This window comes from Nerophis ophidion, linkage group LG04, assembly GCF_033978795.1.
Source record: "Nerophis ophidion isolate RoL-2023_Sa linkage group LG04, RoL_Noph_v1.0, whole genome shotgun sequence".
Taxonomy (NCBI): Eukaryota; Metazoa; Chordata; class Actinopteri; order Syngnathiformes; family Syngnathidae; genus Nerophis; species Nerophis ophidion.
This window is the reverse complement of record NC_084614.1, coordinates 46,284,789-46,312,002: the sequence shown is the minus strand read 5'-3', so window position 1 is coordinate 46,312,002 and position 27,214 is coordinate 46,284,789. Positions and strand designations below refer to the sequence as shown.

The 27,214-nt window shown below is 38.6% G+C and overlaps 1 protein-coding gene across 1 annotated transcript; it reads right to left on the bottom strand.

Annotated features, from left to right (window-relative positions):
* Positions 1 to 895: 895 nt before the first annotated feature.
* On the bottom strand, positions 896 to 24,714 carry zbtb21 (zinc finger and BTB domain containing 21). Its single transcript, XM_061898183.1, has 2 exons — positions 24,576 to 24,714; positions 896 to 5,030 (listed from the first exon to the last, which is right to left on the bottom strand). Exon 2 carries the CDS (start codon positions 5,026 to 5,028, stop codon positions 2,017 to 2,019), a length of 3,012 nt encoding a protein of 1,003 aa, XP_061754167.1. The 5' UTR covers positions 5,029 to 5,030; positions 24,576 to 24,714; the 3' UTR covers positions 896 to 2,016.
* Positions 24,715 to 27,214: the final 2,500 nt, after the last annotated feature.

Below are 27,214 nucleotides of genomic sequence, written 5' to 3'. Positions count from 1 at the left end.
AATTTATACACATACACACGTACAAGTATATATATATATATATATATATATATATATATATATATATATATATATATATATATCTGTATATGTGTATGTTTATATATATATATATATGTCTGTATATGTGTATGTGTATATATATATATATATATATATATATATACATATATATATATATATATATATATATATATACACATACACATATACAGACATATACATGTATAAACACATATATACAAACATATACATGCATAAACACACACAGGTTTATAGATTTTTTTCCCTTTCAAAAATTGTAAAAAGTAAATACAATAAAATAAAATCGACCCGACCTAAACATTCAGTCTTACTTGCTAGCGTTAGCTTACAGCTAAAGATGGACGTAACTTTGTTTTTAAAGCATTGGAAGGAAGAAAGTGAGTGTAAAGGACAGTAATGTTTTGGGTGGGAATTAAATTGATTTTAATTAATTTCAATGGGCGACGCGGTTTAGCAATACAAGTTTTTGAGGTACGAACTGCTGCACAGAACTAGTCAAACTAATATCGCGAGGAACCACTGTATTCTTATACGTCGTACAGTGATACCTCGCGTTTCATATGCTTGGGTTTTCGAAAAACTTTGCCATAGTTTCCGTGCGGGTGTAACAAACTGGTCAATTTGTCCCATCATTCCGCAGAATTGAGTGTTCAATTAACAAATCTAAAAGTTGGTGACTCAAGTTTTTTTTACTGTTGACTGATTAAAATGATTTGAATCCATTCCAACAGATGACACTGTTTCACCATACTAGTTTTTCGATGTACCACTGTATTTCCTGGACACATAACTGCTCTGTGTGTATCAGAACTATTGCCGCTTGGTGAAAGCGAAAACGCTTGGAACCCTAGTCAGTACAAAATTTATTGACATCCTTTACTTCATGTTTTTATGGATTGTTGATATTCTGTGTGTCCCTTTGTTAATTATATACAATTATTGACTGTTCAAGTTTTTGTAAGCGGGTCAATTTACAAAATGGGCAGGGAATCAAACAAGTACTGAACCCCCACTGTATATACACGATTACTGAACTGTGAAAATAGTGTGACTACAATCCAAACAAAATGAACATTGACTCTTTAGGAAGCAGGGAGACAACCCGTTAAAAGCATCCTTACTTCCTGATGTTACCACCTTAATGACAAATAGGTTTTGTCACGTGTGTTTTATATATGTATATGGTAATACTGCCTTACCAGCCTTGCGTTAAAGTCACAAACAACTGAAAAAAAAAGTCATACAAATAATAGAAAGTATGCATTTGTATCAGCTCTAAACTTGTCACTGCACAATCCAAATGTTTGGACTACATCGCACAATTTACACAAAAGCAAAAAAACAAAGTGCATGTTGTATGAACTATCTGAAAAGTCACTTGCGCCAATTAAGATATGTGATACAATAACACAGCAAAAGCTTTAGCCTAAAGTAGAACAAAAGTAAAGCACTTACTAGGAGAAAAGTATATAATACTTCTTTCTTCGCTCAAAGAAGTCACATATGGTACAGCTGTCTTGTCGTTTGCTAACACTTATAAATGCAAACACTATTAGGCCACTAAGAAAACTATTATACTGATCATTCGGTACCTGAAAAGAACCCATTTCCAAACACAGAAAAATAATCTAGCACTTGTTTGCACATTCATGTTTATACAAAATTATTGGTTAAGTAAAAATATGACACTAAATAAAGCAGAAATATTTGAGGTTTAACTTTACAAGAATAAGCTTGCAATATTGCAAATAATTTCCTGTAACTTTTTGACTTCATACTCAAACATTATTTTTCTTTCTGTGACTAAATATTCTTTTCAGTGTGTCCCTAATACTTGTTGAGCATGATTTTACCCAGTGTTCAAATAGGACACTGGAGGCAGGCGAGTCAGCTATACATTCAAAGTCTTGCTGTTTTGATGATATGCTGTCCGCATGATCACAAAATGACCTGCTAGAACCAGCTGGATGTTCACACATGACCATGACTCTGCTCATGGCTCCAGAGACTGAAAGCGGTCTTAAAGGTTCTGTGACAGAGTTTACACACGTGCTGCCTCTTGAATGTCAAGGCAGAGAGGGACGGTGCATGATAAAAGAGGGTGTCTGCATCCTGAGCGCTGCCTTGATGTTCCATGCTGGTAGATCTTGACAAGGGGCTGTGGCCGCTGAGTTGTAGGTCAGGTTGATTTTTCTGGGTGTTATCAACCAACGGCATGGAAGGCTCAGGGCTGCTGGACTCATCAACCGCCGCGTCTGGCATCGCCTGGGTGAACACGGGGGACTGTGGGAGGGGTTGTTCGGAGTTTTGAGAGGCCATTGGCAGGGAAGGGGACAGAGGCAGAGGGGGCCTATCTATTTCTTTGGCTCCTAGGGGTTCGCCTTCACTCCACACGTGGGACTGAAAGTGGCTCCATAGGCGGAAGTTGGTCCTGAAGGCTTTGTTGCATATGTGGCAAATGAAGGGCTTGATATGGCACAGCAGCTCCTGATGGCGCTCCAGGTCTTTGCGAGAGCTGAAGAGATTGCCACATTTCTCACACGGCCATACGCCAGGTTCTTCTGGTCCAGTGTGGCTTGTCTCGCTTTCTTCCCGCTCACTCACAGACTCCTCTAGCGGCTCTTCCTTCACCACTAGCTCTCCATGATGACCCATGCTCAGGTCCTGAGGCACATAGGATGAGGAGTCCTCCGTATCATACATAGTTGTACCTGAAGAGTCATTGTAGCTATTGCTCTCTCTTGTAAGATGTTCACTAGTATACTGCTCCTCTGGAAGCATTCCTTCATTGTGCTCTTGCTCCTTTAGATGAATCTGCTCCTTAATATTTATCATGTTGTTGTTGTGCACCTCCATCTGGTGGCGCCAAATACTGAAGGAGGACTTGAAGGTTCGCATGCATTCAAGGCATGTCAGTTTCTTGTATTTGCAGTGTGTCACATGGTCTTTCTTGACTACTGGACTTGAAAATCTGAGGCCACAGTACGGGCATACAGTGGAATGCCGACAGCCTTTCTCGTGTTCATCCTTCTCCAACATTGAAGACAGCTTCATATTACAAAGTCTACAGGCAAAAACAGCGCTATCGGAATCCTTCTGCTGAATGACCCCATCCGGTTCCCGGTAAAGGATGTGCTCCCGTGCTGCGTACTTGTCACCTTTCTCTGCAGGATGTATCCTTAAATGCTGCCTGTACTGAGACTGAAACACAAAGACTTTCCTACAATAAGGACATATGAAGCTGGACCTTGATCGCTGTTTGGCTAGTGTGGGGGATTGTTGTTTATTCCTTTTAAGTTTCCAGAGTAAGGCTTTCTTTATCTCCCGGTCTCGCACAATGTCTATCAGTTTCTTTTGAAATCGATCATCTATTACTGGGGAACTGGAAGACGACGCTGGGTTTTGAAGGACACCGTGCTGAGTTTGACAGTGCGTCCACACTTTGAAGTTGGTATGAAAGCGCTTGTGGCAAATTTCACAAGCGTACTGCTTTTCGGTGTTGTGGTACATGTTAAAATGACGATGTAGTCCAGCGCTAGACCTGAAAACCTTAAAACAGTTCCAGCATGTAAAAATCTTGTTTGAAAGCAACTCCTCGTTGTTCTCGTTATCGTCGCTGGTGCTGTGAGATACAGTTTCTGACGTCTTCTCATCAGAAGAGACGGCTTGCAGCTTAAATATCTTGCTCTTCTTGAACGGGTACCGCCTATTATCTGATCTTTCCTTTCGTTTTCCGAAAGGAGCGAGGCTTGCCTTAGTACAGTCATTGTAATTTGTCTGCAAGTCTTTCAGATTGACTGGCAGAGCTTCTCCGACTGTGATTCGGATGATATCAAGGGGGTCTGCGAGTGGACTGCTGGGCTCCAATTTCACATCCTGCTCTCTTTCTACCTGAGTTTGTTCATTGCGTGTGCTGCGGTACTTTGACCTGAGAACAAGAGGAGATGTTCTTGCGTTTCCATTGTTAGCGGAACTTTCAGACTCGGATGACATCGTAACAACTGACTGTTCATGACTTTGTAGCGCCTTGAGCTCCAGAGTGGGTGAGTAGACTGGAACAGGGCTGTCCATAGATAATGATCTTCGAAGTAGGCTTTTTATTAGGGGCCCACTCCGGTCAATTGTCTGGCTCAGCTCAGAGGCATGACCCTGCAGGGATACTTTGGTGTTATCGTGACGCTCCAGTTTCCCAGGGTCCTCTTTTATGTCCAGGTCAGGGGAAGACGGCAGCCTAAGATGGTGCACCTCAGCCTCACTCAAAGATGCAGATGTTTTCAGTTGGGGCCTAATAGAGGAGATGTATGATGGATTCCCTTTTAGTATTGAGGTGTACGGATAGGTGGACTTCCTTTCAGAAGTCTTACACCGCTCAGGTGATTTACTTGTGATTGGTACAGAGTTCCCGTCTGACTCACAGGAGTTATGACCTGATGGAGGATGAGCCAACTTGCCGGTGAGAAGAGACAATCTCTCCGGTGTTTTTGTCTGATGATTCGTACAGGAGAGTGCAGATGTGTCATTGTGGAGACGACACACGATGACACTCCTCATCTGGAAGTCATTCTCGTCCCCTTCTGTAAACGAAAGTCTTTTTCTCGAGACACAATAGGTTGCAAGCGGCTTTGTGGACACAATGTTGGTGAGGAAAGGAATGCCCAGACTGTAGCCCAGCTCTTGAATTGCTGAAAGACTACCTTTGTCCACAAAAAGAGAGGAGGAGTAAATATAATTGAGCACTATCTCAAAGGCGTCTGGCTCACAGAAGTCCAGGTTGACAACATTCATGGATGTGTCATCTATCCTGGTAAATAGGGACTGGAAATATTCACTGCTGGCAGCCAGAACACTTTTATGAGCGTGGTACCTCTGATCCGCTACAACCAGGACCACGTCACACATTTGGCCCTGCAGACGCTGCTCATTAAGGAGTCCCAGCACTGAGAGGGTATGAGCAGGATTGCTGTAGTGCACAAGGCTCTCCATTGCTGAAAGAAGACAAGAAGATTTTTGAGAGAATGTATTTTTTGCAGTAAAAATTAAAATACATTTCATAGTTTATTTGCATTTGGTACTTGCTCTATGGACATCTCTAAACAGTCCCTACGTTTCAATGCACTAAATTAGTCTGATTTCTCAAATAGTTATTTATTTTTGTATTTTCACATCTATATGTGAAGTCCCAGTGTCCATGCACACTCTTTCATGCGACTATTAATCATACGCCATATGCCTCCTTTAAACTGGGGGGGCACTTATTTCTTTTTAGCGCGTGTAAGTGTATTGCTTTTCCAGTTGACCTATGATGTCACACCAGGCATCTGCGGCTCCTTACATGTCAACAGTATCTCTGTAGTGTCTGATGTCCGCTGTTATAACAGAACAGATTACAAATATTACATCTCTAATGGCTTTGCTGATGTTAAAGAGCAGATTTACGTGGACCCTGACTTAAAAAAGTAGAAAAACTTATTCGGGTGTTACCATTTAGTGGTCAATTGTACCGAATATGTACTGAACTGTGCAATCTACTAATAAAAGTTTCAATCAATCAATCAATCAAAAAAATGATTTTTGATTGTGCTATGAACATGAAAATACTACCAAGAATGTCTAAAACAAAGAGGTGGGCAGTGGCAGAGATTTTTTTTAAATTAACTTTTACATGGCGAATCATTGAGAAAAACATTAAGAATTTCTCATAGATTGTTCATAAGGCTCTGTGCATTGATGGTTTTCCGTTATGTTGGTCGCCACCTTTGCGGCCGCTAGGTGACATCATACGCAAATACGGTATTAGCTTTCACTGTTATGCTGATGACACCCAACTCTACATGCCCCTAAAGCTGACCAACACGCCGGATTGTAGTCAGCTGGAGGCGTGTCTTAATGAAATTAAACAATGGATGTCCGCTAACTTTTTGCAACTCAACGCCAAAAAAACGGAAATGCTGATTATCGGTCCTGCTAGACACCGAACTCTATTTAATAATACAACTCTAACATTTGACAACCAAACAATTAAACAAGGCGACACGGTAAAGAATCTGGGTGTTATCTTCGACCCAACTCTCTCCTTTGAGGCACACTCTCGCGACTGTGTTGTATCCATTGTGGATTGAACTTTCACAGTATCATGTTAGACCCGCTCGACATCCATTGCTTTCCTCCTCTCTAAGGTTCTCATAGTCATCATTGTCACCGACGTCCCACTGGGTCATTATTGTCACCAATGTCCCACTGGGTGTGAGTTTTCCTACCGAGGATGTCGTGGTGGTTTGTGCAGCCCTTTGAGACACTAGTGATTTAGGGCTATATAAGTAAACATTGATTGATTTGATTGATTGATTAACCTAGACCAGATCTGGGCAAATTAAGGCCCGGGGGCCACATGCGGCCCGTTGAGCTTTTCAATGTGGCCCGCCGGACATTCCAAAATATTTTTTTTAGATGTTTAAGATGTAAAGTGTAGCTGCCATTATGACGTGCACTCATGTTTTCTAATGACCCTAAGTCTTCAACTACACTAAGTCTTTACATGCTTGGCACCTGCATAAATTACTAGTTACTATGGTCATATAATTAGTTACTATTAGGGGTGTAACGGTAAACAACAATTTCGGTTCGGTATGTACCTCGGTTTAAAGGGTACGGTTGGGTTCATTTTTGGTACAGTAAGAAAACAACAAAATATTAATTTTTTGGTTATTTATTTACCAAATTTGTAAACAATGGCTTTATCCTTTTAACATTGGGAACACTATAAGAATTCTGCCCAAGTTAATCAAGATTAAACTGCCTCAACTTGTTGCTTAGATTAAATAAAATGACAAAACTTTTCTTCTACATATAAAAAGTGCAACACTAAAGAGTTTCAAGTCAACTCATCAATATTAATTTATTACAGCATTTGGGAAGCCTGTAGTTGATTTTTACTATGTAAATGTTATATTTTTATCAACATGTGATAGTAGGGACCCTGCCATTCAAACTAGGCTGCTACATTATTAATGATTAATGTAACTATTGCTGAAAAAATAGTACAACAGCAATAGGAGACACTATTCATCCCTGAACACCATTGAGTTCATGTAGGCTTAATGATGCACTTACATTATTATATCGTACGCACGCACACAATGAGCTAACACACAACGTTACGCTAAAAGTTAATTAGCCTTCACCTCAAGCCAGGACTGCGAGCGAGCTGAGGTGCAGTTTGTTTCTAAAACCTCATCTAGAACGTTGACTGGGAGGTGTTCATTATAATTTGGGGAGAGTCTGCTGCTCACCTGCTAAACACCTATCTGCTCGACGCTGATGCGCTGACTACATGCGCTCTGAATACGCACTGCTGATTGGTTGTTACCGCTGTATATGTAACCAATCAGATGGTTGTGTGAGTGGGACAATGCTGGGTGCTGTGTAGGAGACAAGAGGCAGAACGGAGCGGAACAGCTCGTTAATACTTTAGCTTAGGCGTCTACTTCATTTGTTCGTGTGGAAACTCGTTCGGTACACCTCCAAACCGAACCGGAACCCCCGAACCGAAACGGTTCAATACAAATCCACGTACCGTTACACCCCTAGTTACTATGGTCATCTAATTAGTTACTATGGTAGTCTACGTCACAGCAGCTCAGACAAGGCACCAAGCAGTGTGGGCGGGAAACGTTCCCACAGACGCGGAAGGAGATTTTTAACAACAAAGTTCTAAAGCTTAGCGATATATCAGATTGTAGGTGGGTTTATATTGTACCCTTCGCGTTCATTTTTCACTGTTTGTTGCATTTCACCTGATCGTAAAATTTGTCGATCGAAAGCGGGTGTGACGTTCATATTTTGTCAATATTCAGTGTTTTATCCTTCATAGAAAAATTTAAAATTCCATTATGTTTTTCAAAGCGGTCTGTCATAACGTTTTTAGCATTCAATCTGACATTATTGTGAGGTTTTGGATTAGTGTTCATAAAAATAGATATACCGGCCCCCAGACACATTTTTTTCTCTAAATGTGGCCCCCGAGTCAAAATAATTACCCAGGCCTGACCTAGACATACTTGAGGATGTAGTATAAGTGGTACAGAAATGTTTCATGTATTTTTAAATGACCCATGTTTGTCTCGATTTCGCTGTGATATTTGGCGAAACACTGTATGGAACAATACTTTGTTACATTTCCATGCAGAGAGAAAAGAGTGACTCTAAAATGTAACTGTAGCTGTATTTATTTAATTTAAAATATATAACACCAAACATGTAAAGCTTGATGTGACATGAGTAACCAAATTGTGATAAAATACGAGACTTCGAATATCGTTATGTTGAGCGACCTCCGGCAGTTTATCCTCTTGTTCCCCCGGAAGAGAGCCAATCAATATCCAGGCTGTGGAGACAACCTCGTGCGCGGAACTTTTTTCAGCACTTTGAAGTAAAACCTATGATCTGATTCATCTTTTCTTTCTATGTTTACACCTAAATACCTGGACTAAAGTCTTATTGTGTTGTATTGTCAATTATTATTTTGATTTGCATGAACAATGTGCTGAAACTACCGCTATTGTGATTAATTCCCTGCCTTAATTGCAAATAATACAAAATAGCGGGATACATCCAGATATCCTAAATAATATTCCACATAATATTTACATGATGTGGCTGAGTTGGAGCTGGAAGTCTTTCAAATCAGTGTCCTTCTCTTGCCAGTTGGTAGCTCTGGAAGCATTAGCATCCGGAGCTCCCTCATCGGCGTGCGGTCACAAAAGGTGGGTGATAAGATTTCTACTTTATTGCTGCTTTCCAAACTTTACAAATGGCCATACTTGTATCCAACTGACCATTATTTTCTAAAGAATCCAAACATTTACTACACTTTAGATTTAAGATTTTGGTATGCATTGTTTGTAAAACTCTTTCGGTGCTGTCTGCCGTGTTGCTTTGTCGTTGTCAGTTGCAAACAAGAGCCCGACTCTCATATGACTTCAGCACAGAAGTCTCGCAAGAGTAGAGTGGCCATATTTTGTAGCAAATCTCCAATCAATTGATTAATGACTTTCCAACAACCAGACATTGACCTATCCATCCTATATATAGATTGAAGTTAAAACCAGTTTTAGATTTGTACTGATTATTTTATACACCCCTAATGTTTTGTTCACTATGTTATTTAATGCCAAAATTGTTCTTTAATTGCGAAAGTAGATACATGTGTTTAATATATCATAGGATTTTCTATTAAAATAAAGCCGATAATGACATTTTTGTGGTCCCCTTTATTTTGAGAAGTATTGAAAAGCATAGAAAGACATTTTGGTACCAGTACCAAAATATTGTTATCGGGACCACCCTAGTTGGCATTGAAAATTGCAACATGACCTAGAGGTAGTTTGGCTGAGTGCGCTGTAATTTTGCTGGAGTAATCGCCAAGTACAGAAGTGCAAAAACCCGGTTGAGTCGGCAGCTTAGTCGGCGGCAACCGGGCATGACTTCATGCGCAACCTGTGTACAGAACTATGGCACCATTGGATTTTGCATGAATCAGTGCCTGGTAGGACCGGCGTGATTCGGTCTGTGCCAAAAAAAAAGTACCGTATTGGATACCCATACCTATAGGGGTTGTTGATTTCAAATTTACAGGACTCAGTTGCGACCCCGAATGGGACAAGTGGTAGAAATGGATGGATGGATGGAGTTAGCAAGTGTCATCAACATGCATCATCACAATTAGGTCTGGGCGATATATCGATATACAGGATATATCGCGGGTTTGTCTCTGTGCGATATACAAAATGACTATATCGTGATATTCGAGTATATGTTCTCACGCAGTTGCTTTTAGCTCCGGGCATTACATAACAGGCTCTTCTCGCTCTTTCCTGACTCTCTTTCTCATAGACAAGCGCACCTTCTTACACACGTCACATACTGTCACGTCATACGTCACATACATATATGCCCTCGCAGAGCAGAGAGGTACCGGCATGGGTAACGTTAGCTGTGATGCTAGCAGAGCCGTGCGAGTGGTGATACGAGAGAAAGAAGGTGCCAATGAAGGAATTAATAATTCCCCAAAAAATAGCAGGGGCTCCACCCTGCCATTTGTCGAACAGACAACTGTAATTTGTCAAGTATGGGCCAAAAATGTTGCTACCAAAAGTAGCATTACTGCTAATATGTGGCATTATTTGAAGAGTCACCTGCTAGAGAATGAAGAGTGCTTACCCCGCATTTCGACATCTCCGTTAGGTGCCACACGCCCACGCCATCAAAATGCCGAGGCTTACTTTTCCATATCAACACCGTATGAAAAAAATAGTCGACAACAGAATTTAATAACGCCCGTAGTAACCTACCACATAGCGAAGGACGGACACTATTTGATTTCCTATTATGCAGCTCATTTTTATTTGACAATTAAAACGTCTCTGACAATCTTGCACTTTCTGTTTTGGAAATGACATGAACGTTTGTGCTACTTCCTAATAACTGTTTAATAAATACAGTTTTGGTCAATTGACTTAGTTGTGATTTCCTTCTCTGCATGAAAGTTTAAAATGAGCATATATTAATAAACAAGAATTTTTTAATGTTGACACATAGAATTATCATACTGCTGTGATTATATGTATCAAGTGTTAATTGAAGGCCAAGGCAAAATATCGAGATATATATCGTGTATCGCGATATGGGCTAAAATATCGAGATATTAAAGAATGGCCTGATCGCCCAGCCTTAATCACAATATGACGACAGTATTAAAATCAATATCGTCAGCCAAATGTATATAATTTATAATCGTATATTGTTTATCGCGCAATCCTCATGGAGAAATAAGATACATAGGTGTCTACAACAGGAAGTAAACTTGCGTGATGCCACATAGACCAGATGTGGTAACTCTCGTTTTGCCTTTACAATTACAAACAATCTAGAACATTTACAAATTTAAGCACTAATATACAAATTAAGGGTCTTATAATGCAGGGTTTCTCTTTAGTGTAATTGAATGTGATGTGGCACCACGGTATTTTCATTACAGCCACACCATGAAAATATATATTTGTTTCTTGATAATGTATTGTAGCACCCAAAAGAAATCACACAAAGTCCAACACTATTTTTAACTTTATTACCAATCTTTTGATAACAAACCGCACAATTCCAACAGGTTTTAGCTCCCGTGCAAACCCTTCGTCTCTAGAGTCTGCGCTTTCAGGCACGGACGGTGTGTTTGCAAACGTAGGAAAAACCAAATTCAAACCACACGAACATAAAACATTAACACCAGCAGCTCGTTGCATTATGAATGTGTAAATATGTCGTCTATTATTTGCACACTATTGACAAGTACCGTATTTTTCGGATTATAAGTCGCTCCGGAGTATACGTCGCACCGGCCGAAAATGCATTATAAAGAAGGAAAAAAACATGTATATGTCGTACTGGAGTATAAGTCGCATTTCTGGGGGAACTTTATTTGATCAAATTCAACACCAAGAATAGACATTTGAAAAGCAATTTAAAATAAATAAAGAATAGTGAACAACAGGCTGAATAAGTGTGCCTTATATGACGCATAAATAACCATTTGAGAAGGTGCCTGGTATGTTAACGTAACATATTATGGTAAGAGTCATTCAAATTACTATAACATATAGAACATGCTATACGTTTACCGAACAATCTGTCACTCCTAATCGATAAATCCCATGAAATCTTCTTCCTTGATGTCTCTTCTAAACAACTCTGTCAACTCCAAAGGTATGCGCCGTTCCTCTTGTCGTTTTCTGCTGCATATTTCACTACGTCCAGCTTGTAATCTGCAGTACATGATTTCCTTTTCGGTCCAATTGTTGTTCAGCCCTTCTCAGTTTTTATAAGTTACCGCCAACAATGAAACGATCCATTTTAATAGCTACGGTAGTGGCATATAGCAGTTAGCATTCCATCACCTGCAATGCACTTCTGCCATGACCCTCCCCCGCCGAATTATTTTTGGTTGACGTGTGTGTGACGATTGCTGACATGTTCTACGTCTCTTCCGCGAATGAGATAAATAATATATTTTATATTTTAAGGTAATGTGTAAATAATTTCACATATAAGTCGTTCCGGAGCTTATGTCGCGGCCAAACTATGAAAAAAACTGCGACTTACAGTTAGAAAAATACGGCAATGTACCGAAAACTCGACCACCGGAAAAATACTTAGACCGAACACCGCGCCACCCAAACCGGATTTAAACAAAAATGCACGCCGTTGTCTGGAGCGTTGTCAGCATATCTGCAATGTTGACGTAATTTTAATATATCCCAGATATACCCGCGTCCAGCCATCTACAAAATGTGCAAATATAAAGAGGACAGTGGCGGCGTTTAAAGAGGGAAATCCAACCACATGAAGTAAGTGTGACGTCATGCTCGCTGCAGCTTGCCCTTTATCGGGAACCTTGAAGGACGGAAGTGGAGTCTCTAAACACGACTACATTTTATAACACCATAAAAACATGCTAGATTTGTTGTTAGTTGTTTTGAATAAAAAACTCATTAAAACTCTGAAGTCACTTGAAAAAATCTCAGCAATGTACAGGTAGCAACAATTACAAATATGGAAAATCAATAAAAAAAAATATGTTACCAGATTTGTTTTAAAATGTATGTATACATTTTTTGAGCCTTTTTAAAGAAACAAATATAGTAGCATATTTTGCAAATTACTCGATGACGTCATGTGACCACGCCATAACCACCCTTCGAGGGAAAACCCGGTAATGCCATAACAATATGGAATGTTTCTTCTGCCAAGAACATATATTGTGTGTCTATTTTTTGGATGTAACGATTTGTCGTTGTAAAATAAAATTTGCCGCAGACAAATTTATTTGTGGACATACTTGTGACGTCATCACTCATGTTTTTTCCAGATGGAGGCAACCCAAACGCGACATCGCAGGTGAAAACGAGAAAAAAAAAGTTAAGTGTGGGAACATTTTCCGTAATTAAACACGCTTGCTCATTTTACAAGACAGACTTTGTTCTTTTATGGCAGTACAAAGGGATGTAACATAGGGCTGGGCGATATATCTATATTCCGATATATCGCGGGTTTGCCTCTGTGCGATATTGAAAATTACTATATCGTGATATTCGAGTATACGTCCTCACGCATTTGCTTTTAGCTGCGGGCATCACACTACAGGCTCTTCTTGCTCTTTCTTGTGTCTCCTTCTCACAGACAGTAAGTGCACCTTCTTACACACGTCACATACTATAACGTCATACGTCACATACGTATACGCCCTTGCGGAGCAAAGAGGCAGCAGACTGGGTAACGTTAGCTGTGATGCTAGCAAAGCCGTGCGAGTGGTACGAGAGAAAGAAGGTGCGAATCTGGCAAAAAGTGAAGGAAGAATTAATTCCCAAGATAAACAGCAGGGGGTCCATCGTCCGGCGGTGGTTCGGCTTAAAGCAGAATAGACAACTTTAATTTGTCAAGTGTGGGGCACAAGCGTTGCAACCAAAAGTAGCATTACTGCTAATATGTATCATCATTTGAAAAGTCACCTGCTAGAGAATGAAGAGTGCTTACTCCGCATGTCAACATTTCCATTTGGTGCCACACGCCCACACCATCAAAATGCAGAGGCAAACATTTCCAGATCAACACCGTATGAAAAAAACAGTCAACATCAAAAGGAGATAATGTCCACAGCAAACTACCACATTGCAAAGGACATACACTATTTGATTTCCTATTATGCAGCTCATTTTAATTTGACATCTTGTGTGACATCATGCATAACAGTGCACTTTATTTGTTTTAAACTATTGTAGTGTTGTTCTGTACAAAAAGTGCACTTTAATTTAGTTTTGTTTTGATATGTCATATTAGTGACATCATGCACAAAAGTGCACTCATAGCTTGTTTTAAAATGTCTCTGACAATCTTGCACTTTCTGTTTTGGAAATGACATGAAGTTTGTGCCACTACTTAATAACTGTTTAATAAATACAGTTTTGGTCAATTGACTTAGTTGTGATTTCCTTTTCTGCGTGAAAGTTTAAAAGTAGCATATATTAATGCAGTATGACCAAGAATGTTTTAATGTAGACACATAGAATCAACATATTGCTGTGATTATATGTATCAAGTGTTAATTCAAGGCTGAGGCAAAATATTGAGATATATCCTGTATCGCGATATGGCCTAAAAATATCTAGATATTAAAAAAAGGCCATATCGCCCAGCCCTAATGTAACGGTATTGTTAATACCGCGGTATTGGGAATTTAAAACACAATCCTACTGGTGACTTGTAAAAAGACCATTACTAGGAAACGGATATGGAAGGAAATCACAATGGACATCAATAAAATGGAGAAGATAAGTGCCTTTATTAATTATAAATTGGAGAAATTTACTTCATACTGGTTAAATTGGGTCAATTATGTCACGCACCAAAAGCCCGACTTTAATTTTTTGAATTAGTTATTGTACTGCGACTTATACTCAGGAGTAGGGCTGGGCGATATTGGCTTTTTTTAATAACGTGATATTTTTGTACCATATCGCGATATATGATATATATCTCGATATTTTTCCTTAGCCTTGAATGAACACTTGATGCATATAATCTAGGGGGGTAACGGTACACAAAAATTTCGGTTCGGTACAAACCTCAGTTCAGAGGTCACGGTTCGGTTCATTTTCGGTACAGTAGGAAAACAACAAAATATACATTTTTGGATTATTTATTCAATAAATTTGCTAAATCTTCCATCAAAAATATTTTCTTAGTGTAATATTTGATGTGAAGTAATCGTAAACTTGGATGGGTCAATAATTCATAATAACATTGATTTTGATTCAATACTATGTTTTGATCAATGATGGTTTGAAAGAAAAAAAAAAAAACAGCTTTGTTTTATTAGTCAACGTTGCAACTTTTTCTAAATTACATTTAGCCTTTAAGCTTTTTTATTTCACTTTTGTTTATGTTTTTTATTTATTTTAATAGTATTTTTACAATGTGCCGTGGGCCTTTAAAACATTAGCTGTGGGCCACAAATGGCCTCCGGGCACACTTTTGACACACCTGCTATAGATAATAAAAAATAAAATCTGATAAATCTATGGATAAAAAGCGGAGCCTGGCGACACATGCGTGTTTATACATGGCCCCATTCATTCTTTCCTTAACACGGATCAATCGTCCTGTCCCGTTAGCAGAAAAACAGCCCCCAAAGCATGATGTTTCCACCCCCATGCTTCACAGTAGGTGTGGTGTTCTTGGGATGCAACTCAGTATTCTTCTTCCTCCAAACATGACAAGTTGAGTTTATACCAAAATGGATACATGGATGATACAGCAGAGGATTGGGAGAATGTCATGTGGTCAGATGAAACCAAAATAGAACTTTTTGGTATAAACTCAACTCGTTGTGTTTGGAGGAAGAAAAATACTGAGTTGCATCCCAAGAACACCACACCTACTGTGAAGCATGGGGGTGGTAACATCATGCTTTGGGGCTATTTTTCTGCTAAGGGGACAGGACGATTGATCCGTGTTAAGAAAAGAATGAATGGGGCCACGTATCGTGAGATTTTGAGCCATAAACCTCCTTCCATCAGTGAGAGCTTTGAATGGTTGACCAAATATTCATTTACCACCATAATTTACAAATAAATTCTTTAAAATTCCTACAATGTGAATTTCTGGATTTTTTTTTCACTTTCTGTCCCTCACAGTTGAAGTGTACCTATGATGAAAATTACAGACCTCTGTCATCATTTTAAGTGGGAGAACTTGCACAATCGATGGCTGACTAAATACTTTTTTGCCCCACTGTACATACATACATACACACAGATATATATATATATATATATATATTATATATATATATATCTGTTTATATATATTTTTTTAATTTCTGATTATTATTATTAATGTAATATTATTTCTTTTTTTATTTATTTAATTGATGTATTTCTAGATACTATGTTTTTTTGCGGTTTCTTTTTTCAGGGGGGGTGGGTGGTATGGTTGGGATATAAACAAAAAAATATTTTGACATTTAGGGCAGACAACAGATATATGATGTAATGGATAGGAATGTCTGATGCTAGATGTCAATAAAAATAAAATTAACACAATAACGCTGTGACGTGTGACCGTAAATGAGAATTGGGAGTACACAAGCCAGAAGAAGTTTTTTTCTGGCACTGTTTAGTGAACTGGTCTGAGAAACAAACCAAATTTCCGATAATCGCCTGCGCAGCACAACTCAGTAAAAGATGGCAGGGGAAACAAGAGGAGCAGGAGTGGAAATGTCAAGCTAGTAGATTCTCCCGCAAAGTTAAAATCGGACGCATTTTGGCTTTGCAGTCAAGGTAAATAAAAAGGAGAAAACGTGACAGATATACAAAATATAGTTTGCACATGTTGACAGGCCGCGTTTGTCTACAATTGTGGAAACACAATTAACATTAGAAGTCACTTGATTATTACCCGTAAAAGATTATAAATGCAAAACCGAGATGTAAGCCAGACAAAACATCAATTTGTGAGGCATTTTAATCAACTTTTTCTCATGATAGCATGTTGACAATGTCAGTTTAAAAATGGTCTGTATTTGTATAGCGATACCCAAAGCGCTCTATTTCATACATTCACACATATTCACACTTATGGCGGAAGCTGTCATGCAAGGCGCTAAAACCGTGACATTTATAGAGCAAGGCGGGTGAAGTGTCACAACTCGAATCGCGGAAACTGGATAAAAACCTGGAACCCTCAAGTTGCTGGTACAGCCACGAGACCGTCTGAGCCATGCCACACACTAAAGACATTAAACTGAAAGTTTTTTTTACATTTGCTTGTTAGTTGAAATGGTAAATGCGTTACACTTGTATAGCGCTTTTCAACCTTTGAGGCACTCAAAGCGCTTTGACACTACTTCCACATTCACACACTGATGGCGGGAGCTGCCACGTAAGGCCCTAACCACGACCCATTACGGTGAAGTGTCTTGCTCAAGCACACAACGGACGTGACTCGGATGGTAGAAGCCGGGGATCGAACCAGGAACCCTCTGTTTGCAGGCACGGCCAGTCTCCCTACCCTAAATACACTTTGAAACTACCTCTTGGTAGTAATAAGTAGTATTACAACATTTGAGCATTAGGTTTTGTATTTTTCGGATTATAAGTCGCGTTTTTTTTTGGAGTTCGGCCGGCGGTGAGACTTGGCCAAACTATAAAAAAAAAAAAAAGATAAAAAAATAATATATACATTTTTTTGGGCCGGGTCTCACCCCACGCTGCACTGTGGAAAAGACTCCGACTTATAGTCCGAAAAATACGGTAGTTACAGTAAGCATATTATCCTTAACATAAGTAGCACTCAATTTTCCACACTAAGTCATCTTTTTTTTTAAAAACATCCATCCATCCATTTTCTACCGCTTGTCTCTCCCGGTGTCGCGAGGCTGCTTACTCCAACAGTATCGTATCTTGGCCTTAACACTCTGATGATATCGTACTGTGAAGACCCCTCGGTGGCCGGAAGGTCGTGAGTTCAAACCCCGGCCGAGTCATACCAAAGACTAGGAAAATGGGACCCATTGCTTCCCTGCTTGGCACTCAGCATCAAGGGTTGGAATTGGGGGTCAAATCACCAATAGGATTCCAGAGAGCAGCCTCCGTTGCTGCTCACTGCTCCCCTCACCTCCCAGGGGGTGAACATGGGGATGAGTCAAATACAGAAGATATTAATACCACACCTAGTGTGTGTTTGTGACTATTGTTGGGACTTTAACTTTTTAATATTGTTACAATATAGCTAGCTAACAAGCGTGAGACAAAGTTGCGTGAAGAAAATATTTAACTATCATTTTATCCAAAGTCCGGCAGCTAAGCTTCGTATATATAAGTTCAAAAACTTGTTATACTTGTCAGTAACTTCAGCTGTGAAACAGCGTCAGCACGTAAATCCCACACCCAAACATTAGGCACCACGGCTCCAAAATCATAAAATAAATATACAACCTACTAGAAAAATGATCAAAAATGTTCATAATGAATAAAGAGTATATTTGATTGCTAAAAATGCCAAGAGTTTATCAATAATGTATGCGCAGCTTTTACACACATCACGCAATGCATGTGTATTTTTGAGGAAGTTTTGCTGCTATTTTTATTGTCTTTGGTTTCCATAAACAAAGTATACTTTTTTGTTAGCAATGAGCCCGTCATTGCATTTATATGAAAAAAAAAAGTTATTTTTGTTTTTGTAACAGCATATTGAGCAGCATTGTTGCAGGGCGATATAGCTCGGTTGGTAGTAGAGCGGCCGTGCCAGCAACTTGAGGGTTCCAGGTTCGATCCCCGCTTAAGCCATCCTAGTCACTGCCATTGTGTCCTTGGGCAAGACACTTTACCCACCTGCTCCCAGTGCCACTCACACTGGTTTAAATGTAATTTAGATATTGGGTTTCACTATGTAAAGCGCTTTGAGTCACTAGAGAAAAGTGCTGTATAAATATAATTCACTTCACTTCACTTCACAGTTTCCATCCATCCATTTTCTACAGCTTGTCCCTTTCGGGGACGCAGGGGATGCTGGAGCCTATCTCAGCTGCACAGGGGCGGAAGGTGGTGTACACCCTGGACAAGTCTCTACCTGATCACAGGACCAACACAGATGGACAACATCCATCCATCCATTTTCTACCGCTTATTCCCTTTTTGGGGTCGCTCAGCTACAATCGGGCGGAAGTCACCACAAGTCTCCACCTCATCGCAGGGCCAACACAGATAGACAACATTCACACTCACATTCACACACTAGGGACAATTTAGTTTTGCCAATCAACCTATCCCCAGGTGCATGTTTTTGGAGGTGGGAGGAAGCCGGACTACCTGGATGGAACCCACGCAGTCATGGGGAGAACATTTATTTTGCAAAATAAAAATATCTCAAAATGGGCTCCCCGCATACTTTGACTTTTTAGTATGCGGCCCTTGGTGAAAAATGTAGACACCACATCTATTCTAAAAATTTCAAAATGTTTGGTAGAAAATGGACGGGTGGTCCCCTGACTTGATTTCAAAAGCAAGGACATAATCCATCCATCTATCCATTTTCTACCGCTTGTCCCTTTCAGGGTCGCGGGGGGTGCTGGAGCCTATCTCAGCGGGCGGAAGGCGGGGTACATGTATAAATACATATTTCTGAATGAATTAGTCATCTTTGTTAGCACATACCTAAAATATATTTAGCTGAATTTAAAAGCAGATGGCTAAATTACAGCCACTGAATAGGTTTATGCTTCATAATCTTATTAGTCAGAAATCAATGATTAGTCAACTATCTTAATAGCAGCCCTAGTTTATTTATTTTATAAATAACACTTTTTCGAGAGATTTCTTGAGCAAATTCATTTAATATTCAACAATACCATGATAATAATGATAATCGATTCTTCTAGGACGTCATTACGCAACGTGCGTAGTGACGTCGGATCTCAAAATGGCACAGCACGGCGCAACAAATGCTCTAAAGTTGACTACATTTTACAAGAAAAGATTGCGACAGCGCTACTTGTAATAATTGTAAGGCTGCCAGTTCATCAAGGCAACATGCTGAAACATTTGAACAAACAGCAGGCCTCAAATTTTTACTTTTTTAAGGTCAAGGCAAGTGTTGCCTTAAAGGAGGGCTCATATTTTAGGGCACCAAGGCAAGTAAGAAGGGCACCATAGCATACATTATTTTCTTTCAAGGCAGGAGCTCCAAAACATGCAACAACCATGCTTAATTCGAGCCCTGCGCATAAATAAAGTCACGATTTTAACCGTTCCTATCCAATCCTAGCAGCAGTAAAGCTAGCATGTCATCTGAATACAACATGTACTAACGCCTCTTTCATTTTAGTGCTATTATTTGTTCAATTGAAATGAATGCCTTCTCATTTAGATTTTCTCACATTGCATTGTACAGGCGAAACTCGTAAAATTAGAATACGGTGTAAAAGTTCATTTAAGTCAACAATTAACTTCAAATGTGAAACTAATCTGTTATATTAATTTACAACATGCAAAGTGAGATATGTCATAAAGTGTGATCATAATCATCCCAATTATAACCAATAACGGCTTGACATATCTCACTTTGCATGAAATAAGTTAATATCACGTGTTTACTAAATTTTACATTTTTGTGTAATTTTCACATTACTATATTATAGAGAAGAATATTAATTCCTTATATTTATTTGCGAAAAAGTTATTTTTTTCTTCTATGCTTTGTGTGTGCCCCTTGAAACCTCTATAACAGTGGTTCTTAACCTGGATTCAATCGAAACCTAGGGGTTCGGCGGAGGTCAAAACACACTCGACTCATTGCGTGAATAAAAACTTCTCCCTATCGGCATATTACGGATACGGCAACAGCAGAAATCACACTGATTTGCAGGTGTGTAATTTGTTCTGAGTTTATGCACTATGTTGGTTTTGTTCTTTGATCAAGGTGACGTTCATGCACAGTTCTTTTTGTGCACCATTAAAAAAAACATGGTAACACTTTAGTATGGGGGATCATACTCCCCATGAATTAGTTGCTCATTAACATGCAAATTACTAACATATTGGCTCTTAACAAGTCATTATTAAGTACTTATTAATGCCTTATTCAGCATAATATCTTTATAACCCTAGCTCTCAAACCCTGGCCCTAACCAAATAACTCTAAATCAAGTCTTTGTTACTTAGAATATGTTCCCCTCGTGTCCAAATACCTCTATATTAAGTCTTTGTTACTTAGAATATGTTCACCATACTAAAGTGTTACCAAAAAAGAAAACATTTTATTTTTCACTAAGAAGGGTTTGGTGAACGCGCATGTGAAACTAATGGGGTTCGGTACCTCCAACAAGGTTAAGAAACACTGCTCTATAACCTTTATAATTCCATATATATACACATATATATAGAAATAGATCCTTATATTTATGATTCTGTATATTTATTTGCAAAACAGATATTTTCTTCTTCTATGCCTTGTTTGTGCCTCTAGAGCAGTGGTTCTCAAATGGGGGTACGCGTACCCCTGGGGGTACTTGAAGGTATACCAAGGGGTACGTGAGATTTTTTTTAAATATTCTAAAATTAGCAACAATTCAAAAATCCTTTATAAATATATGTATTGAATAATACTTCAACAACATGTGAATGTAAGTTCATAAACTGTTAAAAAAAATACAACAATGCAATATTCAGAGTTGACAGCTAGATTTTTTGTGGACATGTTCCATAAATATTGATGTTAAAGATTTATTTTTTTGTGAAGAAATGTTTGGAGTTAAGTTCATGAATCCAGATGGATCTCTTTTACAATCCCCAAAGAGGGCACTTTAAGTTGATGAGTGTGTAGTATGTGTAGAAATCTTTATTTATAATTGCATCTCGTTTATTTTTCAATAAGTTTTTAATATTTTTTTTAATATATTTTTTCCCAAATAGTTCAAGAAAGACCACTACAAATGGGCAATATTTTGCACTGTTATACAATTTAATAAATCAGAAACTGATGACATAGTGCTGTATTTTACCTCTTAATCTCTTTTTTTCAACCAAAAATGCTTTTCTCTGATTAGGGGGTACTTGAATTAAAAAAAATTTCACAGGGGGTACATCGCTGAAAAAAGGTTGAGAACCACTGCTTTAGAAACCTCACTCTAGGCTTTGTAAGGTCATGTTACCTCCAAACCAGGGGTCTCAAATTTAATTTACCTGGGGGCCACTGGATGCAGAAACTGGGTGAGGCTGGGCCGCAAGAAAAGATTTCTTAAAAAATTTAACATGCACTTTTTAATGAATTCACCTTCTATGAATGGCTTTCCCGCTTCCTAGCAACATACTTGCCAATCCTCACGACTTTTCCAGGAGACTCCTGAACTTCAGTGCGCCTCCCGACAATCTACCGGTGCAACCATTCTCCCGAATTTTTCCCAATTTTCACCCGGCCGACATTATTAAGGGCTGCCGTGACTGCACTGCCTTTAACGTCCTCTACAACAGTGGTTCTCAACCTTTTTTCAGTGATGTACCCCCGTGAACATTTTTTTAATTCAATTACCCCCTAATCAGAGCAAAGCATTTTTGGTTGAAAAAAAGAGATTAAAAAGTAAAATACAGCACTATGCCATCAGTTTCTGATTTATTAAATTGTATAACAGTGCAAAATATTGCTCATTTGTAGTGGTCTTTCTTGAACTATTTGGAAGAAAAGATATAAAACTTGTTGAAAAATAAACAAGTGATTGAATTATAAATAAAGATTTCTACACATAGAAGTAATCATCAACTTAAAGTGCCCTCTTTATGATTTTAATAGAGATCCATCTGGATTCATGAACTTAATTCTAAACATTTCTTCATAAAAAATGAAATCTTTAACATCAATATTTATGGAACATGTCCACAAAAAGTCTAGCTGTCAACACTGAATGTTGGATTGTTGTATTATTTTTCCACAGTTTATGAACTTACATTCATACTTCATTGAATTATTATTCAATAAACATATGTATGAAGTATTTATGAATTGCTGCCGTTTTTTTAGAATATTTTTAATAAATCTCAGTTGTCCCTTGCCATACCTTCAAGTACCTCCAGCGTTTCGCGCAACCCCAAAAGAAGACTACTACTGCTCCACTACATGTCATGTGTAGAACAACGTCAGTGGCTGTGGGACGTACTTGATCAACAGCCCTACAGTTCACACAGATGGTGCTGAATAAACAACTTTAACACTGTTACAAATATGCGCCACACTGTGAACTCACTCCAAACAGGAATGACAAACCCTTGTTTGGGGAATTTCCGCACCCTAACACAACTTAAACACAAGAGAACAAATACCCAGAACACCTTGCAGGGCTACAATATAAAACACCTCAACCAACACAAGTAGGGAGGGTGGGGGCGTGGGGGTTGGTGGTAGCAGGGGTATGTATATTGTAGCCCGGAAGAGTTAGGTCCACATGGGATTCTGGGTAATTGTTCTGGTATGTTTATTTTGTATTACGGTGCGGATGTTCTCCCGAAATGTGTTTATCATTCTTGTTTGGTGTGGGTTCACAGTCTGGCACATATTTGTAACCGTATTAAAAGTTTTTTTTATGGCCACACTTAGTGTGACGTGTGTAGCTGTTGATCAAATATATCTTGCAAAAACACACGTGCGTCTCTCATGGCCAGATGCAACATACAACTGGGCTTGCACGCTGTCAGTTCAGGGTGTAGGGGGCGCTAAAGGCAGTGCCATTATGGCACTACCTGATTATTGTTAATCAGGTAAAAATTAGCAGGGGCTTCGAGAGAATTGGTGCCCTAAAATTCAGGGGTCTCCTGGGAAAATTGGGGACGTGGGCAAGCATGACCTATCAAGCGGCGTTCATATTAAACTCGCGGGCCGCACCAACATTAAATTGTCATATCAAAGCGCGGGCCGCATAATAACGTCTCGCGGGGCGCAATTGGCCCACGAGCAGCATGTTTGAGACCACTGCTCTAAACTAAATAACATTTCCAAATAAAATCTCGCAAGAAAACTGTTACGGGACCAAATTGTTAAGCAGAATCAAAAGTGGAATCGGAACTGGAAAAATCTTATCATTTACCATCACTAGTTACATCCTGACACGGGCAAGCTACTTGTTGGAGACCCCTGATTCAAACAATATCCAACCCTATTCATTTTCCTGGCATGAACTGCTGACATACTATATTCCTTTGTTTTGCTTTGATTGTAGTTTGATTTGATATAATGTATGGAAGTTCCCTCCAAATTAGAATTACATTCAGTGGTTTTAAAAAGACTGTCTGAAAAAAATCTGTGTTTTTGCTTTACAGAGGGCAGTACTAACTTAATGAAATTTAAAAAAGTACACTTTGATGCAGTCTATGCGTACAAAACTGACCTCTAACGTCCACAAAAACAACGACTCCGACGTCACTCGTGTCGTTTTTCCACGAGGAAGTCCGGTAAAGCTTTGGGGTATTATATCGCCTCTGAAACGTGGCGCAGTCCGGCAACAACACTCTTGAAGTTGTCCCAGCCCAACACGGCGGCCATGCGGGCGGACAGCGGCGGCACATTTGTCACGGAGAAAGAGGCTAAAATGGTGAATGGCGCCTATTCCGCTAGCTTAACGCCAATGTCGAAACCAGGAGGGGGAAAGTTGGGCGCGCTGTGGACTCATTTGAATTCTCTGTCGGTACGACAACTAGATAATAACAACAAAACCGCTATTCGTGGTATTAGATGTGTCTTTTTAATGTTAGTCCGGTATGACGAGACAACTCGGAGCTAAACAGGTTGTAGCCGCTCCGCCTTTACAACACAGCGCTGCTGCCTTTCAGTTACGTCAGGGAGGAAAAGGGAAAAAAAACCCCCCGCTCCTCCCAAGAAGGTAATCTGCCCACAAAATGTTTTCCGCTACTCAACTTAAAATAGAAGTATCGGCTTACCCAACACTCGTGATTATGTTCTTTCATCCAAACACTTTAATCAGTGGATTTCTGCGTACTGGTCGTGATTCCATCCATCTTGAATTTGACGTCATCCCACACCAGGGATGAGGTCATCGCAATGAAAGCTCGTCACGTGCGCGGCGCTCTGATTGGCTGGAAGGCGTAAGGGGCGGGAGCTGGAGAGGACCTGACGTTGGAGCTAATTTAAAGTGGTAGTACCATGTTTTTTTAATGGCACTTCTGCCTTACATTATATAGATCAGGGGTCACCAACGCGGTGCCCGAGGGCACCAGGTCGCCCGTAAGGACCAGATGAGTCGCCCGCTGGCCTGTTCTAAAAATAGCTTAAATAGCAGCACTTACCAGTGAGCTGCCTCTATTTTTTAAATTGTATTTATTTACTAGCAAGCTGGTCTCGCTTTGCTCGACATTTTTAATTCTAAGAGAGACAAAACTCAAATAGAATTTGAAAGTCCAAGAAAATATTTTAAAGACTTGGTCTTCACTTGTTTAAATAAATTCATCTAAACACAATGGTTGATTTATTTGATTTGATTGATTATATGACAAAAATAAACTTATTTCATTCATTCATTCATTCATTTACTTTTTTACTTTGCTTCTTATAACTTTCAGAAAGACAACTTTAGAGAAAAAATACAACCTTAAAAATGATTTTAGGATTTTTAAACACATATACCTTTTTACCTTTTAAATTCCTTCCTCTTCTTTCCTGACCATTTAAATCAATGTTTAAGTAATTTTATTTTTTTATTGTAAAGAATAATAAGTACCATCCATCCATTTTCTACCGCTTATTCCCTTTTGGGGTCGCGGGGGGCGCTGGTGCCTATCTCAGCTACAATCGGGCGTAAGGCGGGGTACACCCTGGACAAGTCGCCACCTCATCGCAGGGCCAACACAAATAGACAACATTCACACTCACATTCACACATTTTAATTTAATTCTTCATTTTAGCTTCTGTTTTTCCGCCGAAGAATATTTGTGAAATATTTCTTCAAATTATTATTATGATTAAAATTAAAAAAAATATTCTGGCAAATCTAGAAAATCTGTAGAATCAGATTTAAATCTTATTTCAAAGTCTTTTGAATTTCTTTTAACATTATTATCTGGGAAATCTAGAAGAAATAATGATTTGTCTTTGTTAGAAATATAGCTTGGTTCAATTTGTTAAATATTCTAACAGTGCAGATTGGATTTAAAGGTATTTAAACCATGTCATCAAAATTCTAAAATTAATCTTAATCAGGAAAAATTACTAATGATATTCCATAAATTTTTATTTTTTCAAAAAGATTCGAATTAGTTAGTTTATCTCCTAATTTTTTTCGGTAGAATTTTGAATTTTAAAGAGTCGAAATTGAAGATAAACTATGTTTCAAAATTCAGTTTTCTTTTTTTTTGTGTGTTTTCTCCTCTTATAAACCGTTCAATTAAGTGTTTTTTTCATCATTTATTCTCTACAAAAAACCTCCCTTAAAAGGAAAAAAATGAACGACTGAATGACAGACAGAAATACCCATATATATATAAATATATATATATATATATATATATATAGAGAGAGAGAGAGAGAGAGAGAGAGAGAGAGAGAGAGAGAGAGAGAGAGAGAGAGAGAGAGAGAGAGAGAGATTTATTAAAGGTAAATTGAGCAAATTGCCCATTTCTGGCCATTTATTTAAGTGTGTATCAAACTGGTAGCCTTTCGCATTAATCAGTACCCAAGAAGGAGCTCTTGTTGTCAAAAAGGTTGGTGACCCCTGAGATAGATAGATAGATGGATAGATGGATAGATGGATAGATGGATAGATGGATGGATAGATGGATAGATGGATAGATGGATGGATAGATGGATAAATATTACTTTATTGATTCATTCAGGAGAGTTCCTTCAGGAAAATTAGAATTCCAGCAGCAGTGTACAGAGTTGAGATCAGTATAAAAAAGTAAATAATGGGGGTTTAAATGGAAACAAAATAGAGAAATATTGCAATAAGAATAAAAATAAAAAGCAACAATGGGAATAAAAAAATATAACAGTAAAATAAGAATATAACAAGAGAAACTATAGTAGGAATTAGTGTTGTCCCGATACCAATATTTTGGTACCAAAATTATTTCGAAACTTTTCGGTACTTTTCGATACTTTTCTAATTAAAGGGGACCACAAAAAATGTATTATTGTCTTTATTTTAACAAACAATCTTAGGGTACATTAAACATATGTTTATTATTGCAAGTTTGTCCTTAAATAAAATTGTGAACATATAAGACAGCTAGTCTTTTAGTAGTGAGTAAACAAACAAAGTCTCCTAATTAGTCTGCTGATATATGCAGTAACATATTGGGTCATTTTCCAGTCTATTATTTTTGTAAAAATTATTAAGGACATTATTATTCTTCTACTTGTTAATTTACTGTTAATATCTGCTTACTTTGTCTTTTAACATGGTCTATCTACACCTCTGTTAAAATGCAATAATCATTTATTCTTCTGTTGTTTGGATAATTTACATTATTTTCGGATGATACCACAAATTTGGGTATCAATCCGATACCAAGTCGTTACAGGATCATACATTGGTCATATTCAAAGTCGTCATGTGTCCAG

Excerpts from the sequence above, each read along its gene's own strand:
- zbtb21 (XM_061898183.1), bottom strand. The coding sequence starts at position 5,028 with ATGGAGAGCCTTGTGCACTACAGCAATCCTGCTCATACCCTCTCAGTG.